The sequence below is a fragment of the Wasmannia auropunctata genome, unplaced genomic scaffold (assembly GCF_000956235.1).
Source record: "Wasmannia auropunctata unplaced genomic scaffold, wasmannia.A_1.0 LD335976.1, whole genome shotgun sequence".
In the NCBI taxonomy this organism is placed as follows: Eukaryota; Metazoa; Arthropoda; class Insecta; order Hymenoptera; family Formicidae; genus Wasmannia; species Wasmannia auropunctata.
Genome location: NW_012026914.1, coordinates 1,453,510 through 1,473,636, shown reverse-complemented (window position 1 = coordinate 1,473,636; position 20,127 = coordinate 1,453,510). Strand labels below are relative to the sequence as shown.

The 20,127-nt window shown below is 36.7% G+C and overlaps 1 protein-coding gene across 6 annotated transcripts in view; it reads left to right on the top strand.

Annotated features, from left to right (window-relative positions):
- Positions 1 to 5,948: 5,948 nt before the first annotated feature.
- The window catches only part of LOC105454750, a 255,227-nt gene continuing 241,048 nt past the window's right edge, over positions 5,949 to 20,127 (top strand). For 5 of the 6 annotated variants that reach the window (XR_975045.1, XR_975044.1, XM_011697612.1 and 2 more), the window contains exons 1-2: positions 5,949 to 6,491; positions 18,862 to 18,909. Coding sequence is in view for 4 of the 6 variants with exons in the window: in XM_011697612.1 (XP_011695914.1) it covers positions 6,321 to 6,491; positions 18,862 to 18,909 (219 nt within the window). In the remaining 2 variants the exon portion in view is untranslated. Of the gene's footprint in view, positions 6,492 to 7,112; positions 7,862 to 18,861; positions 18,910 to 20,127 lie in introns of those variants that run through there. The other variant, XM_011697611.1, reaches the window with a different exon arrangement.

Sequence of the window (20,127 nt, the reverse complement as noted above, 5' to 3'; positions counted from 1 at the left end):
ATGCGCAATACAATTCTAAGTAACTTCGAACAAACAGAATTATTTCTTATCTTTCAAAATAATTTTGCCAAAGAAATAGTTTGTATAATATTAAATCCGAGATTATTCCAAAAAGTATAAAATACTACAAAGTAGCTATTGCCGGTCGTCTCTGCACAAACAGACTAATAAATATTTTATGATGATAGACGCACGCATTAATTCCCCCGATTTGCATTAATCAGCAGATGAAATTCGGATAAATTTCTTTGTACCGCGCCGAAAAGACGATTCGTATTATTCGAATGGGGATTTCGATGTGCAACATTGTCCGAAAAATGACCAATAAGAGAACGCTCCCGGGTCCTGGTCCTAATAAAAGGTTGACGGAACGTTTTCTTCTCCTGGCAATTCGGTGGAGCCAGTTCTAACAGCGGGAGAAATATCCGCCCCTCGCGCTACCTCCTATTCGGCGCCAACTTGGTAAAATCACCCAGGAGCCAGACGTTCGAGAAGAGAGACAGGGATCCGATCTAGCTGCAGCTCAGTTTTGTCGTTTCACTCAAATTGAATTCCGCGTTACGAGTTGACTCGTGCGCCGACTTTTCCATTCCCTCGGGGATTAGCGCGAACCTTGGCTTCGCCGTATTCAACATGTCACGTGGAAGTATGTAAGGGATAAAAGTTTTCCGACGCGAAAAAAAGGAAAGAAAAAAGAAAGAATAATCTCAAGTTCTCACGCCTCTTTGCGACGCTGCATCGTGGCTTGATGCAGTTTTGCCATTTCATCCGGATTGCGCGTTAGTCTGGAAAAGCAATTTTCCGCCTGGATTATAAAGCGGGAGAAAGTAGGAGATATATCGCGACATTTTTGCGACATTGCTTGATGGAATTTTTGAGGTTGAAAGAAGCGTGATACATTTTGCATTTTTTATTCGAATGTACTTTCTGCCGCGTACTGTGATCTAAGTACATGATTAGATGATTCTTCTATTATGTAACTTGCATAATTATTTTATATATAATTTGCTGTTTTTTAATATATATTTTTAATTTCCAATATTTACATTATAAAGATTTAAATCACTTTAATAAGATCCTCATTCTTTTAAGGTTCTATCACGAATAAATTTGTTTGAATTTCTATTTATTGTAAATATAGGTAATGAATATTTTTCTATTTCCTTTTCATTTTTGCATGCGTTTACGATGTATTTTAATAGTAAGTAACAAAATATTTAAAACAAAAAATGATAACAATCTTTTTATTTGATTGAGACAAGAATTACAATTTTTACGGCGAAGAAGGCGGAGCAGAAAGAAATAACGAAGTAAGGGCATTGCCATTTCCTTTTGGTAACGTTTTACTATTACTTAAGCTTCGCCCACTCGCGTATTGGGGCTGGCAATTCCATTAGGCAATAGACAATTGTCTGGAGGCAAAGAAAGGGAAAGAATAATTCGACTGTCTCTCAAATTCCGGTCGAACGAGTAACGAGTTCAATTGAGTCGTTGCCGAACCGCTCTCCAATTTTCTATCTCTGGTCGACTGGATCAGGGATTACGACGAACGTTCCGCGGCTTTATTACCGTTTGTAAATTAACACACATGTGTGTAAATGAAACTCGAATGAACGTAGCGCTTGCGATTGTGGTGATTGCTGTTGGAAAATTCAGGATGTGATCTCAGCAAGAGAAATAAAGCGCGAAGAATGTTAAATAAGAGATAGATTTGGTTGCATTCAGAAAAACATGAAACACGAAGTAGTCAAGATTTTTAGATATTTCCTATTTTTTAAGAAGTAAACATTTGTGCATTTTAAAATGGTGCTTTCGAAACGGATCTCAGTATGATAATGGGTATATTTATTTATGTATTGCGCAGAGATATAATTTAATCTTAAGAAGCGTCTTTGAGTGAAATATAAATTACGATTATATTTAACTGAAAACTTTATAAATAAAAAATTAATTTATCTCGTTGACGTTGACTAATGAATAGAAAAATGCAGTATGGGAACGTAACGAATGAAATGGATGAAAGTGAATTTAATGAATTTTCATTGACACCTGCTGTTGCGTGACTCGCGCGAGACAAAGACGGGAAGCTATTAGTGGAAAGAAAAATCGATTACCTCTTTAAATTCCCATATTGCACGGCATTTGCATGTATCCGGGTATTTATAGATTACTGCCCGGTTATCGATTAACCATTTATGTTTTCCTTAAAATACACTTTGCAACATTGTTAGTCGTCCTTGCCAGGTCTATAGACATCACGAGGCTCAAATCTCTCGACGGCACAAAGATCGGAATCTTCTTTCCCGCCATGTAGCGCGCTGCACCGTATGATCGCTTCCGCGCGGCTCTCAACGCGGCCGAATGTCGCAAGTGTGGGTCTATTCTTAGAAAGGGTCGCACAAAACACCGGTATTTACAATGTAGGTGTATCGCATTTAAAAATATTGGCTTTAATATATAGTTACCGCCATAGCTATATGGAGACGCCTGCGCGCCGTCGAGAGGATCGCGCATTATAGTGGGGGCAGAAAGCTATTTAATACGTTTCGGCGCATAAATTGCCAAGTATATGGGGCATTATGGGGTGGGACGAGACCGTCGTTGTCCATTGGCCTCTCTTGGCCGGAGCAAGAATCGTCCTCGTCACGGCCACCATGTTGACTCTGCCGCTAAAATGTGGAACTTCGTTCTCCTACCACATATCGCCTCACGATTCTCGCTCTTCTTGTTCTCTCCATCTTCGTCCTTACTTTGTAACTATGTGTGAACGAAGTCGGCAGTAATCATGCTTTCTCGCTTCACTTCTCTTGAGAAGACTTCTCTTGAGGATATATTTTTAAGATCATCCGAAATAGAAAAACTTTACGGTCTCTCGTGTGGTTATTTATTATCTTGTACCTTTTGACACAATATAGATGTTGATAATTTTACGTCTGAAGCGAATATAAAAGTTGTTTAAAATGCATATATATATTCTTTTTAAAATAAGCATGATCACACTTGGCAATAGTATATAATCTTTCATTTCTGTCAAAATAATAAAACTTTTTGTGTCATAAATGCATTATTATAAATTAAAATGTAAATAGTATATAATAATTATTCCAATTATTCCAAGAAAAATGATAGTAATAAAAAATATGACAGTAAAATGATCGTTCTATCTTCCAAACTTTTCCGCATTCTATGCAACATTGTTCGTTATGTATCTCTTTTAGCTACATTTCAAGAGTATATATGAGTATATATGACAAGAGATGTCTCCCGGATTCCAGGAAGCTTCGACGCGGACCGTCCAATTTATTTACTCGTCCCGCAAAATCCCCATGCTCCGATTGGTCGGCCGGAGGTCCGCGGCATAAACTCGGAACTCGTCGTCTTTCCTAAGTGGGTATGGGCTTTTTCATATTAGACTTTTTCGTATTCGTTCGGCGCATTTAACCGGGTATTTTATGCTTCACGTGTGGAGGACCGTCTCCCTCATGGCCGGCTCCCTTGCCATCGCGACCGGATAATATCGCCAAACACACGGTCAGTGCCGTCATTTTACGATTTTATTATATCGCCGTATCCCCGGTCGGTTTGCGAAGAGGAGGAGCCTTTAACCTGCTCTTCGGTATTTTCGCTTTAATTGGTATTAATATGGACGATGATCGCGACATATGTTATGTACGCCTCGTGCACGCAGTCAATGTTTAAAGTTTCCTCACATTTTAATTCGAAACTGGCCTCGCTATCGAGCTGACACAGAAGTTAACATTTTGTGAATCCCACTGCGAATCCCGCCGCGAATCCCGCCGCGAACGCGCCGCAGGGCATATACATATATACAGTTTGCAAGTTTGTAATTGAAGAAGCAATCATACGCAACATGAAGAATCTCTATGGCGGATCGGCTCACCTTTAACGGAATATTCGCTCTTCTACCGCGTTTATGTCTGAAATTTTTATGTATGGATAAAGAATTTTATTTACAAAATAAACAAAATAAATAATACTTTTCATAATAGGCCGAAAAGTCTCTAACAATTTGGAATAAAATATAAACATAAATATGTTCCGAGAATTGAAACGGACAATAAATTATATGTACATGAAGTATTCTCCTTTTATTTTAATCTATATATATTCTTTAGAATTATTTTTTATGGATCTTTAAGTTATAAATTTATATTTTAACTGAAAGTCTTTCACAGAGTTTATCACATCTTTCCACGGGATAATGAATACTTTTTTAAAACAATTATTCGCACAATCATTAAGTAAAAACAAACGTATAACGCAAGATAAAACTTAATAATAATAACGGGATAAAAATGAGCAAACGAAGAGAACATTTCTTTGCAGATCATGTTTTAGAATATCCTAGAGATGATTTTTATATTCAAAAATTGCTGTTCATGATATCGCTAGTTTAACAGAGACTGAAGGTTCCAGAAATTTATCGAAGTGATATCGTCGCTAGTTCAACAGAGACTGAAGGTTCCAGAAATTTATCGAAGTGCGAATTTCACAGTTCAGTAAATGCACGACAACGCGATTATTTCTAATGACAGGTTGCCGACGACAAGCTTGAGTGAGAATAAAAGCTATCTGGGTAGGAGGTAGTTAACGTAAGTTCGTCGTGTTTTCTTTTCGTTTCTTTTTTCGCTCTAAATTTACCGACACTCTTCTCGCAATTTTATTCCGTTTATTTAAAACATCTATTATTATTTAATTATAAACCTACATAAAAATATTAAATTTAGTACCGAATTATCCAGAGACGAGATATTCTGCTACATCACCAAGCCGGAATTCGATGGACCTCGATTTCGCCAAGGAAAAATAGCGAGGGCGGCTGCGATGGCAGCACCAAAGCCTCGTCTCCTGACATTCGCGGCCAGCGACTGGTAGACACAACCGATTGGGAGATAGATCCGGAAAAAGTGTGGGAGGAATGGCATGGTTCTTGCCGGATAGCGGAGGGCGCCACCGCACAGTGGCAAGAAATGTGTTGGCAGAAAACTCTCCTCTTCGTCTTCGTTTCGCAGCGTCTCTTGCTCTCCCAGCAACCGCGAGATTCTAGCCGCGGCTACAGGCAGAGACGCTTTCTCCCCCTTTCACATTTATTTCCCTCTTTTCCTTTTGTCGCCTTTCCGCTCCTTTTCTTTTCTTTCTGTCTGCTGGCTTTTCTCTTCTGGCCGCGCCCATGTCGCGATCATCATGACGTGCAGCCAATACACGATTTTCGTCAACCCGCCACGAGCCTCTGTGCTCATCTCTATTCATCTCATCGTCGAATTTGAACGATATCCTCTAAAGACTTATAGAGAAAAAGAGAGAAAAATGAGAGGAAGGAAAGAAGAATGAAAAAGAGACAATATAGAAGAAGAGCGACTGTTAATGTCACCCTCTTTATCGAACAAGCAAAAACTCGACGTCCACTTTTTCAATTCGTCGTTCTTCTCTACGAGCCTTTTTTTCATTTCTCGTCGATTATCAACAACCACGAGGAATGCAAACGTATCTCTCCTCTCTACATGCTCTTTCCCGGGTCTCGTCTCTCTTCCGGCCCTCGCCATCTTCCTCTGGTGTGGTCGAGCTGCCGGCCGGAGAGGGAGAACCAGGAGGGGGATTTCGAGGTGGCACCACCGGGGTCTCTCTCTCTCGCCTCTCTCCGGCATTTCTAGTCGCCCATGGTCGGCGGGGTGAGAGAACCAGGGCGCGGTTCTGTGGGGTGGCGCACCGGAGAGCGAGAGAGTAGCGAGGAGAGGGGAGAGGGTGTTCGCAAAGTGTCCCTAAAACTTTTACAATCGCTCGGCTCGGCTCGCTCGCTCTCGCGCTCTCGCTAGGGCTATGCTTGATGGCGTATCTTCCAATGTGAGTTGCCCATAATACTAAGATGTACGGCTGCGCCGGTAGGGGTCCCGCTTGGTCTCTCACTCACTTACTACCTTATAGTATAGCAAAGCCAAAGGCGTATAGTGTGCCGAACGCCGAACGTACGGACGTTCCATCGCGTTTGCCGGTCGTATTCGTTCGGCATTTCGGTCTAGTTCGCGAGATATCCGCAAAAGAATCAGCCTCATCGCTCGCCGTCGCCGAACGGCGATGTCATTCATTTCGGTCTGCCGGTCGTCGCTCCGCCGAAGGCGATTTGCCGGAGCTCCTCTCGTTGTACGTCAATCGACACGTAATTAAGTGCCGCATCTCTCGGGAGTCTCGCGTTGTCCCGCGAAATAGAATATTTGATATAAGTGAGTGCGAAAATGGCCCGCGGTTCATCCCCCTTAAGGTTGCGACTCCATCGCTCGTTGTAGATTCTCTTTCCGTTAGTGATGTGCGCCGAGAGTTACCACGGTAACCGTGACAAGTCGGTAAAGCGGCCGATGATCGCGATGATCAGGCATTGTAGCGGATCTGTCAGAATCTCACGTGATATTGAGTGCGTAGCGTGCCATGATGTTCGCCGACATCGCCGGCGGATCCGGAAGCCGCCAACCATCATGGTAAGCACCATAGCAAGCTATCACATGCGCAGATAATTATATACTTTGACGTTGATCGAAAATAATACATAATCGTGCGACCTGAAAGCAAATCTTATCGGGTCAACTATTCTATTTGAAAGCTTCGGAAATTATTATTCGGAAATGTTACGAAATTTTAAGCGAAAAGTTCTATTATTTAGAATAAATCAATAATCGTCTTTAGCTTTGTGCAAGATATCACATTTGTGGGTTTAAATCAAATAACAGATTCTCGACTTGTAAATGCGCACACTTTATAACTGCGCAATCATTAGAAACAGCGAATAATTATTCTTAGGAATCGTCAAATCATACATTACATCAATGCGATCTATGCTATATTAAATTAAATTCTTATGTCGCCATGCTTCTTTTAAAAGTGTTGAAAACTAAAAGAATGATTTTATCATTGTATTTTTATAATTGGTCAATATTTATTTAAAATAACACCATACTTTAAATGACATTTTACTAAAAAAAATATAACAAATTTGCAAAAAAAAAAAGACCGTTTCACAAAGAACATCAATGACATGTTCATCGGTATACGATTAAGTGTTAGCGAAATAAACAAATCTTGTCGTTCGTGCAATCAATTAGAGGATACTTTTTTCATCACCGGCGAGGTCCAGAGCGAAGGATAAGATCCCGAGAACGAGAGGGGAAACCCGTGAATACCTCCACAAGCCGTCGGATTGTTCGAGTACGGTGTGGAGGGGACCGAAGCTTATCGATTGGTGGAAATGTCGTATGGCTGTTGGCCACGCCCAACAGCTAGTCAGTAGCGGACTTCACAGCGCAACCAAGTGCCATGTGACTTGCGTGTGTACTTTAAATACAATGCATGAAAATACTCGCGCAGGTCGGGAAGCATTATCGACCTCAAGATGCAAAGCGATAGTCTTGAATTTTGGGGCGATATTAATTTTTATTCAATACAGATGAATATCTTTTTCTACAAAACAGACACCTTTAAGTAGCAATGATTCAATCTGCATAACATGTATTTTTGAAATAATTATTATATTGTTTCATAATTGTCTTATTAAATAAGTTTTTATATGTTTTAATAATATTATATGTTTTAACAAAGAAATATTAATTTCTATTTTATTGTATTGATAATGATTTGTGCATCTCTACAACATTATTTTTGATAACTTCTAAAGTTTATGGATTGCTAACTACACACGGAAAGAATTTTATTTTAAAATTTACTCTGAAAAACATATTAAGTATGGGACAACATAATATTTCGACAAGTGATTTTCACTGTTTTTTTTAAATATTTACTACAATAACAAATTTACTGTAGTTTACAGTAAAATGTATCGAAATACTATGTTGTCTCACGATTAACATGATTTTAGAGTAAATTTTAAAATAAAATTTTCTCTGTGTAATTATAATTTAAACTATTTCTTATTGTCTGCTAATCTATTATTAATTTTGCAATATTTCTACTTTATAAAGTAAATTAATTGTCGTAACAAGTCGTAAAAGCAATTTTTAATTATTCGACATATTATACTTGTATTAATAAAAAGAAATCTAAGCGTAAAGTCTAAAAAAATCTGTTCAAAAAGAATTTTTTAACATTGAACCTTTAATGATTTTTTAAATATTGAACCATAAACGCGTACACACACGTCATGATTATATAAAAATAAAATTATTTTAAAGATATAATAAAAATGCAAGATTTGTAGAAAATGCAGATTTTAGTAATAATTACATATTTTGCAATCTATATATTATTATTAATATATTGATAAAAAATAAATACATACATTCGAATAAATGTGATAAAAAAACAACTGAACTAAAATAAGGGAATGTTAATGAAAAGACTTAAATTCAAATACCGTTAAAGGATATATCGTTTGTATCGCCCAAATTTTGTTTGAATTTCCCTTTGTTTCATAAATTACATAAGATTTATATATCGATAAAAAAAACCGAGCAAATCAGAGTTTAACAAGAAGAGCAAGCAAAATAATAGATCCTTATTTCAAGCTGAATATATTGTAAATTTAGTAGATATTAACGACATATCTGATCGCTTTTAAGTGTCACACAAACGTGTGACACTTTTTTTAAATTTTTATATACGTATAAAAATATATATTTATATACGTATATATATATACGTATAAAAATATACAATTTTACCGCGAACGGATATTATGCTCATTTACAATAACGTTAGCAACGTTATTAATATGAGAATAATATTTATGTCAAATCGTACTTGTTATCATGAAAAATGCATTCATAATCAAATTAATTAACTGCACAAGCCGCATAAATCCGAGAATTGTTATAACTCCCTAACGCGCGTATATTTAGATAGAATCATGCAGTTAAAATGTATAAGAAAGGAAGGTATGAAATATTTGAAATGTTTTCTCAGATATAAAAATTCTTGCAAATATACGTACCATAAATACATACTACACATAAGCATTCTACGTCTAGAGAGATAATATTATGGCGCCGTACAACACGTCGCACTTCAATGCAAAATCTTGCTTATTAAGCGTCAATAATTCTGTATATTTTATATGCTAAACTCTTGAATAAACAGTAGATGATGCAGTTTTTACGATGGTGTTAAGCCATATTTTTCATTTACGCATTAAATTATGTTAAACTACAATTTAAAATATCTAGATAATGATCATATTATTGCGGTTGAGCACAGATTAAGTTTTTAATTTTTGTAGGAAAATTATTAAGTAAAAAAATCAATGCTTCGCGCGTTAATGGAGAAATATTAAAAATTATCTTTTCTGCAAAATGCATCCAATTAATTTATTCGATTATTTGTTTCACATTTTTATCAATATTTTAACATTGACTATTTTCTAAATACGTGAAATTTTAGTAACGTCTAATAATATATCTATGAGATATCCGACTTTCTCTTTGCTTTCCCTTGCCTCATGCAGATAGGGCACCATTTTTTCATAATAAAGTATATGCAATCGCCAGATGAATCTCATATGAAGTGAAAGTAGGCTATCCAATTTCGACCCGAGTTTTTATACGTTTGCCCTTTTGAAAGCCGAAGTTTGAAACGATACCACATCTGTCGATTTCAACCTATTTCTTCAATTTCAAAAGGCTTTATTTATATCGCCCAAAAACTATTAAAGAATGGTTTCTATATAGGCCACATTTTCTGCAGAGACAATAATTTTCTCACTCACGTTAAAATATACGAAAAACACAATTGAAAGAATTTAAATTTTAAATAACATTATGAGTCTGTGCATAAACATAAGCAAATTCATTTTCAAATTGCCAGAATGTATTCTAAATTAACTAATTTTTTGTACATTTATTTAAAAATGATAAGATTTACATTTTTTCCTGTGATTACGTATGTATGACGTAAACATAATAAGGTTCTTATAATCAAATATTATTCCGCAACGGCTACTAAACAAAAAATAGGGTCACAGATTATTAGGTAAATATGCTAAGTGATATGTATATAATCCTGATAATAATAACATGGCAAACATGGTTAAGTGGTACAAAAGGTATAGTGTGTTTAAAGTAAACAGGGAATATGTACATATAATAGTTCTTGTTTTTTTATTTTACTATTTTATATTTCCAGTTTAAAGTAAACGGGGAATATGTACATATTATATTTCTTGTTTTTATTATTATTTTGTATTTACAGATAAAATATAAAAATTATGTTAGATATTGTTTTCTTCGCAAATAGGGCTTATGATATACTTTGATATCGTTCTGTTGTAAGTAAAACATTTCTAAGAATATTCTCTTGTTATTTTTTGGTAGTCTGCAATCTTCGCCGTTAAAAATTTATTTCCCTTTTGTGTTAAAATCAAAGCATTTGATTTGATTGGAGAGAAGAAGACGTAATCAAGAGATCATAATTTCTTAAATTGTGAAATTGATCATGAATGCCAGTTAAAAATATTCCGCTTATTTTTATCACGCATACGTTCAATAATCCGTATATCTAACGGATATAAATGTCACGTTATCTTTATTCTCTGTGATAAAACATTTTGACCAACTTACGTAGAAAATATTAAACTTCTGCAAAAATAGAAAGTATCCGATATTTCTTTCATTTTCACAATAAAAACCAATCTAAATTTATTATATTTAAATGCCGTTTCTTTATTATGTCTGGATAATAAAGCGGAGATGGCTGCGTATGGCATTACGAAATATCCTTCGTACGCAAAGCGCCTTATGAAAGGCGCATTATATAAAGAGACGCCGCGGCATTAAGCGTTATCGTATGTGAAAAATGATGAAAATATACATTTCATTAAAAATAAAGAGAAAGCAGCGTGACCGCCCACCCTGACGCCATTGGTTCGTAACCTTTGTGTCCACGGGGTTCGTACTGACTACCTACGTGACGCAAATGTTCGATACGCGAATAAGGTTCACCTTCTTCGTTCGATGCTGCCTCTTTCGTTTTTCGTGTAGTGCGCATGGGTATACCTGTGAAGGAAACTCGACGTTGGCCGGAGGAAGTGCGTAAAAGGGGGTGCATCGGGTGCACCCGGGATGCTCCCGGAGCACGGCGAGAGTCGGGAGATCAGTAACTGGTGTCGGTGCTGTTCGCGATCTTCTCATGCGCGTGTAATTTCATGGATAGTCATTTCCAAGGTGTCCTTATCACATACGCACGGTTTCGGCCGATAACGAATTATAATCGTGCCAATTTGCGTTTCTCGTCAAGTTAGATTCGTGTCGTGAAAAGAGTAATTTTCTTTCATAAAACTGTTGTATTTAAAACTTGAGACAAAATGAAAGAGTTATCTATCTTTAAATACAATTTCTGTGCGATTATATTGTAGCTGCCTTTTTATCGGAGAGAAAGAGAGAATTTTATTTTACATAAAACATTACGAAATTAATAGCATATTACATATTACATTGAAAATTATTGTCAACAGGAAACAGAAGTGATCTGTAATTGATCGTTTTATTCGCTTAGTACAAGCAGTTGTGGATTGAAAATGCAATAAGCTTAAGGTTAAAAGGAGAGAACATTTTTAATAATATTCTTTTTATCTTATGCGCTCTGTCAAATAATATTAAAGAGGATCTATAAGAGAGAGATAACACAATTTATTCATGTCAAAATGTGACACAAAAATTTCATACTTCTTTATTTTTGTTAGGAAAAAATCGATTTCAGATTCCGCGTATCGATAATCTTCGTGCAATATTCATTTATGGATCATCGATTTTGATTTGTACATTTTTTATAACGTGAGAAATCTTACGCGAGATTTCGTGGGAAATTCGGAACACATGAGTGAACGCAATTGACGAGTATATAAAGTCTATTCGTAGGAGAAAAGTGGAAGATAGAGCGACGAAGTGTTCTTTGTGCAAGAACACAATGTGCTACTCGATGGACAGACATGTATCTCGCAACACCTCGCCCTTCCCCGAAGGGTCACCTCCTCTTCTCCCTCTCTCTCTCTCTCTTTCTCTTTCTTTTCCTCCCACGTCTATACGCTTGCGACTCGGAGGGTTGTTACAGTTGACTCTGACGGGGTTTTATGGCGTATCCATCTCCGCGTGTGTAGCTCGCGCGCGCAGGGAGAGCACATAGCGACAAGAACGAGGGGGAAGAGCGCGATGGAAGAGCTCTCTTCTCTCTGTGATGTGCGTAGGGGTCAAGCTTAGGCAAGGGGCGCAGGCGCAGTTACGTTCGTGAGCCCCGCGAAGCACATGGTCGCCCCCCTCGGCTACTATTCCGCAGTACTGCCGGTCTTCTAACTTTCATATACAAGTCCGAAACAAGTAAATAATCATGGTGACCGGACCTGTCATATCTTTCGCGCTTTCGTGGAAACGGAGACGTGATACGAGCGAGAGGCGCGTCATGTATGGCACGCATCGCAAGTGGAGGATCTCTACGATATTCGCGAGAGTCATGGACGGTCTTGAACCCGGCCCCGCGGTCACACGATTCCCTGACCTACGAAAACAGATAAGCGTGAGCCGTGACTACGATGTCACGTTGTGATCTTGTATTCGTCGCGTGTCGCTGCGGTGACTAACGCAAGCAGACGCGCAGACAGTATTCCCGGGATCGTTCAAGTGACACCGTGTGCCGGCTTTTGATTATTCTGAGATCGTACGGATTTATAGACATCGCATCATCGTATCCGGTTGTTGTTGAGTCTGGAAGAAGCGTGGCAATATGGTTAAACGATTAGTTGAAACGAAACGCGGAATATCGTCAGACAGAAGCGATACTTGTACACGCGAAAGTGTTTTAGGATTCTTCAAGAAAATCAAAAGAATGTGCAGAATCTGTTTTAAAAAGAAGGAATGAGATATCGTGACGTACTTCTGTGACTGTTATATTGGATTCTTTAAGTTTTTGGCTAACGTACATAAATTCGTTAAGTGTCCTAAAATTTTATACTTCAATTTTGTTATATTATTTTTTGCAAAATAAATTTTATTTTATTGCAAGCGATAGAAAAACAAATACAATCTGAGGATCGTTTAATCATAAAGTTTTAATAAGAAAAACAAGAAAATAGCATTAAAGAATATTTAAGAAAAGAAAAGATATAAGAGAACTATCCATATACCTAATTCAATTCATAGATGAATCTATTCCATGTAATTATTTGAATATAAAATTGTATAATTTCCTAAATTTTTAATCTAATCTAAATGTCAACAAAGTAAGAAATTTAAAAAATATTATATAAATGTATGAAAGTGCAATATTTCTTTACTTTTTTTATCATAATAACATCGGACATTTTTCTCTTACATGAGTGTTAAAATAAAAAAGTACGTGAATTTTGGCGTAGAAATTTGTTGTTAACACAATCGCGAGTCAATCGTTTAATCGGATATATTATACTATCATAAATATTGTAAAGAAATTATACGTGCGAGAGTGCTGGATATTTCTGTGTTACATCGCGACGAATATGGTATCCATTGGATGTCTAAAATTCGTCGATCGTCAGCACAGGTGAGTGTAGATCAGTTCTGTCCGATATGTTTTATATTTATGACATTTTCCTTTAAAATAAATACATTCATAACATTTTCCACCATGTAAACATCGCACTTGTATTATTACTAACATACACTGTGTTTTGCATTTAAACTCTAGTTTGCATAAGAACACCTCAACTATCCATGATCAGTATACTTATGAGATACTCTAAACAATATTTATTGCTGTTGCTCACGCTAAGCTTAACTATTTAGATCAGTCGGCGATCTGTGGAATAAACATCACTTCGCGTACGACTAATTTTGCGGCACGGGCCGCGATTGCAGGATAAGCACGCGCCGGTAGTAAGGGTGCGAGTGAATGACGTGACGTCATGCAACCAGTCATGGTTAAAAGTAATTGGTCAGCGCGTGATTGTACGCTAATCATTTCGATAAAGTCATCGCGTGTCATTCGAAGAGCGCGATACGTATGATACGGCAGAATAATTAGTGATGCAAACACGCGATACCTTGACGTACAAATTATATTCTGTGGCTGTCTTTGTAATTTCTCGATTATGCTCAATTGTTATAGATATATCCGATGATTTATAAATCAGAATCTCTAGTATGATATTTAATATTATATAATTTTCAAAACTGATTTAAACTCAAAAAATTTACGTTTGACGAATATAATGCTGTGTTTTAAGTCAATAAGTTGCAATAAACTTACAAGTTAAGTCTGATAAGTTAGTGGATATTTTTAACAAATTTCCATGTTTTACAATGCAGATGAGGAGCATACATAATGCAAAACTATTATTTTTCCGTATGTCAGTAGCAACATTTTTAATATTCAATAATTCTTTTCTTATGTTTACAAAAAATGAATCACGAATAGTTTTCTACCGCTCATTGTATACATTGCAGTTTTAAAAATTTTAACCGTACGATATAGCCGACGAAAAATGGACTTTAGATTATTCTAATAAGTAAAAAGAGAAGCAGAGTAAAGACTTTAATTATTCTATGCTGCTTTAATTATAATACAATGATAAATTTACATTAACATTAGATAAAATACAATACGAAGAAATATTGCACTTATTCTGTGTTGAACATAAAAATCGAGTTTTGTACTTCATAAATAGAGGTTCGTACTTTTTACATGTGAGATCTATGTTACGCAATATTGACTGTCAGCTGTAAATAACAATTCGCGAATACACTGAAAATTATTTGTTAGACTCTTTTTTTATGCTATTGAATATAATATGTTGCTATTACTGTTAATGATAACTCATTTTACGCAATTACCTGATAATTTACGTCTGCGTGCTATAAATACCTATAGTAGCAAACAACTAGCAACTATAGTTATACATTTACGAGTTAAGATTTTTTATATTTATATAAATTTTCGAAAATTATTTTAAAAAATATTTTTTAATTATGTTCTAATCTTTCTTTTATTTCTTTTATGTTTCTGAAATAAAAACTATCAATTTTTAAATTATTTTATTTTTATACATTATGATACGTATAGAAATATTTAAAATAAAATCGCTTCATATCCGTTATTTTAATTCATAATTGTATTATTAACATCAAACCAACATTCCAGCAAACACAGATGTATATAACATATATGAAAATATATTTGCTTTACATCTATGTTACATCTCAGTTATATTTGATGTTTGCTGGGATTATATCATAGATTGATTCATAATTGTATTATTAACATCAAACTACAATCATCCCCGCAAACACAGATGTATCTACTGTATAACATACACGTAAATGTACTCGTTTAACGTTTATGTTACATCTTAGTTATATTCGATGTTTGCTGGAATTATATTTGATTCATAATTGTATTATTAATGTCAAATCACAATCATCCCCGCAAACACAGATGTATCTGCTATATAACATATACGTAAATATACTCATTTAACATCTATGTTACATTTCAGTTATATTCGATGTTTGCTAGGATTATATCGTAGATTTTTTTATCATTTGAAATGCATAATTTATCACGATTGTGTGTGAATTTTAGCGTAGGTGACATCTAAAGATCATTAATGAAGCTTGTTATCGGGACAAGTAAATTTTGTAAAATACATTCCAGGGGGCGTAAGTTTACTAAAGAAACTACAGCTCTCTTACAGATCGGTGCGTCGGGTTTTTACGATTAGCGAATGAAAAGGGAGGGGATCATAGCAAGGGACAGTTTCAAAAGCGGGGTGTAACTGTCAGGCAGGTAATAAAATTTTTAACGCTTTCGTGTCCAATAAGCGTAACGTCCATCGAGTTTTACATTGGGCGGAGCCACGCGGCCATTATGCCGTAACAGTTCGAAGCGATGCAGCGATTGGCTCGCCCATGCCATCATGGCTGCCGTCTACCCAGTGTTTCCCCTTCCAGACCATCGCGACATGCGCTTCCATCTCTCGAATGATTTTAACCATCCTTCTCTCTTCGGTCTAAAACATCCGACAGGAATGGATGCGCGTTCAGATTGCGTTTAGCTTGTACCCAGGTGTTGCACTATGATTTTACGGAAATTTTTATGCATATAGAATTTTTCACCCATGTGAAAAAATATTTGTTTTATATACACATATGCATATTAAAAATATAGTTTAAAATGTTTCGCTCAATAATAAAAAAAATAATAATAGACTTAAATCAATTCCAAAATATGTTATTTAAAAAAAATATTAATTTTTTTGCATCACGTAATTTTTATGCCACGTATGTAAAGTTATATAAAATTTGTTTGTATGGTATATGTATATTTAATCATTAAAAATTTAAATAATTTTAATTAATTGTTTTAGCAAATTTGATATAACTATTGACAAATTTTTAGAAACAAAATTTTATTTATTAAAGGCGCATTCTACATCAATCTTCCAATTGTATATTTGAAATCGATAATATATAGTGTTCTGTTTTATCGACAGAACTGTTTTTCCCGCCTTCTGACGTCACCAAAGTATTTAAAAATGAAGAACTCAGCTGTGACATGTTAACTTATTATGCCTTCATAAAGTTTATATTTTTTGACATATATGCGCAATACATATTTATAATGATTTCCCAAGCTTATAACATTTGCGTCTTCTTTAAATGCACAATTTTATTGCTGAGAGAAGAAACTTATCTCAACAATTTTACTACTTGCCTTGACATACAATTAAATAATGACAAACTAATAAAAAGGGTGCATCAATCAAATTGATGTTGCTCATTACACATGGCTCGCCAAAATACCAACGAGTTGTAAATTATACTTTATGTTTTCACATATAAAACTAAAATTTACTAGCAGGTATGTAAATCTAACACGATAGAAAGAAATTGGCACGATTTGTTTAATTTAGCAAAAAATTCACTATGATTAAATTTACTTGGAAACTTTGGAATCATAACCAAAATGCGATATATCATATATCTTAGAGCTAAAGTGCAGACTCCGGAATAGATGGCTATAGACGATAAGGAAACATGCGGCAACTCAATTTTACTAAAATGCACTCAGCGTCTGTATACAGACACTCAGGAGGGTTGCTCGCATAGCGGCGGCTGCTGGTTACACGAACGAACCTGCCGCTGAAATGTCCGTAAGCGCACGCGCACACGCGCGCGCGCGCTACACGTACGTGTGGACGGAATTATATACGGGTGCGGAGTAACGCGACGCGGAGGCGAGGAGAGGTTATACACGTGGGTTTTGTCGTGGAGCCATAACTAGAGATACGATGGAGTACATAGGATGCAAACCCATAAACCCCCCACTTTATTCCGGCTTTTCCTCTCGCTTCTGGATCTTCAGACGGCGTTACCTTTACTTAGGACCGAAACGGCCGCACACCACCTACGGTAGCGAGACACCTTTGGCGGCGACGAAAGTGACGAGGGTAGCGAGGTAGCGAGAGAGCGATGACGACGACGGCGACGGCGACGACGACAGCGCCAGCGAAATTGAGCTCGCGCGTTTCCCATGCCTCCCCGATTATGTCGTCTGCTACGCAGTCAGACAGACGTCCGATCTGAACATCGCGTTTTGTCGCGCGTAACTTGGAGGAGGAGTACCAACCGAAAAAATTCGCATAACGACCGTAGATGGGCCGCGCGCCCGGCACGCCGCGCACCGATCGGACGTCGCTCGCTCCGTCGAAATCGCGTTTTCCGCCTGATAATCCGCGGAATGGAGGTAAATAATAGGAGCCAGATCAAGTCGTATCTTTCATTCTACCCGCCTCGTGCATATTATAATCACAATCGCGAGGTCGTGATAGAGAGACGCGCGTGAAACTCCGAAGAGCGTAATCAGCGTACGTGACGCGGCCCGTCACACGTATCGCGGATACAGGCGTGTGCCTGTCGCGTTCGCGTTCGGTATTCTCCGTGTATGTGCATACGAGGACAGGGAGGAAGAGGAGGAACTCCGCAGGAACTAACTGTGAACAGTTGGAGCCGCGACACACGACCGGCCCGATCGTGGTTTACCAAATCTCGGCTGGACGAGCGGCGGACGTCGCGCCAGCGGTGGCATCTCGCGCACCGGACAAACGCACGCTCGATTTTTCGCACGATTAGAGACCTCATTCGTCGCGTCGTGTATGAGTGAGTGAATGAACGTTGTTCGCGTAACGCGCATGCGTAAAAAAAGTATTATGGGATCCGCGTCTCTCTCTCTCTTTCCCTCTTCGGAACCCGGGAACATGCGTGCATTGTGACCACGTGATCTACTTGATGGATTCGACTACGGGTGGAACGATTCGCTACGTAATTGCAGGATTTGCAGGTCAGTTTCTTAGATTTTTCTAATTTTACATCATTCCCCCGTCGCGTCTCTCTCTCTCTCTCTCTGTCTCACCCCGCCGTTGATTACTCGCTCCGTAGCGAAGCGTGCCAAACACCTACATCTTTGCTCCGTATCCACGCGTAACCGACGGGCTACGGTGTGCGTTTTACACGCACTTTCATAGATACACTTACACGTAGCTACGCACAGCTGGAAACTCGGTGGTAGTTAGGATGGACGCCTAACGATGGCGCGCGGTGATATCCTAGGATAATGGGTGTCTTTATCAACACGAAAGTGCCAATATTTCATGTAAATCGTATTGTATGATTTCTCCTATTAATCGTATATAAAGCTATGCTGTCGCATAAATGCGTTTCTATATAAAATTAATATAGATTCGGTTGGATAGATTGGATTTATATATAATTGGATAGTAAATAAAAATTCCGAGAAATATTTTATTTAAGGGGAAATCGAGAGAAAAGAACAGAATATTCAGATTAGAGAAACATAAATCAAGTCACTAATATCTTTTTACAGGAAATTCTAACGCTGGCTTCTTCTCACCGAGAAATTATAGACCGACACGTAAGTCGTATATTTTAAATATGTAGTTTGAAAAATTTTAAAATCTAATTTATATTGCTCGTTAGTTTATACATATACATGTACTCGATCGAAATTCACAATATTTCATAATTGATTTTATCCTTTTGGAACAACCATTTTATTTCTTCCGCTAATTTTTCTTATTTTTTTTCTTTTTGCGCAAATTACAATAGTTTGCCATTATTGAAATTAGAAGAAGAAATAAAGAAATAAAATATATAAAAATAAATTTAAAGAACTCGACGTTACTCCGACTACTACCATTGTATCAAGAGAAACTTAATATCCCCGACTGTTTTTCACAAAGTTGCAGTAATGGGTATAATGCTTAACAAACTTTATTATACAACTCAGAGATAACGTATATATGATATCTTTGCGCAAACTGTGCACCGTAGTCGCCTCTTTCTTATAGAATATACCTTGGATGAGCCCAGTGGGAAACACGCGAAACATTGGTTTTATATACTTCGCTGTGCACAGCCATGGTACTAGTGCTATTACATTTTATAGTTCCACATCCTTACTAAATGATTTATCATTGTCCGCGTACACGGATAATTACGGTTTCCCGCTGATCGCTTGATTTACTACAATTGTACGATTAAGCGCCATGTCCCGCAAGATTTATGCTCGACGCGGTCATATATAGCACGCACGTGCATATTCTACATAATGACGTTTCGATGCTGAATGATAGGAGTCGGTATCAGTTTTTCGTATGAACGGGAAGCACAAAAAACGTCTTTTATTTCATCTTTTATGTCATGGAATATTTTTCTTCGTCGTTTTATTTCGCTTTCAGTCGATTTTCTATTCTGTCACGATGCCGCGTTAAAAAGACGAAACCGCAGTTTGTAGTATTCATTATATGTATATAGATTCAAAGAATTGAAAACGTATAATACTATTTTTTTTCTATTCTTTTCAACATATCATTCACGTCGCAATATAACCTGTAATACACATTTTTCGTTTCTGTATAAAATACCTTCATGAATTTTTGATGATTTACTTTTTTTTAGATACAATTACATATAACTATATATGTACACAAGATATTTTTCAATGATGGTTTCATGAATAACTGTTGTTGCATTATTATAATATATTTTCTGTTTTGTTACTTCAGTTGATTCTTTATTCCTAGCTTTCAGCGTAAAAGTGGAATAATAAATTTTTTTTTTTTTTTTTTTT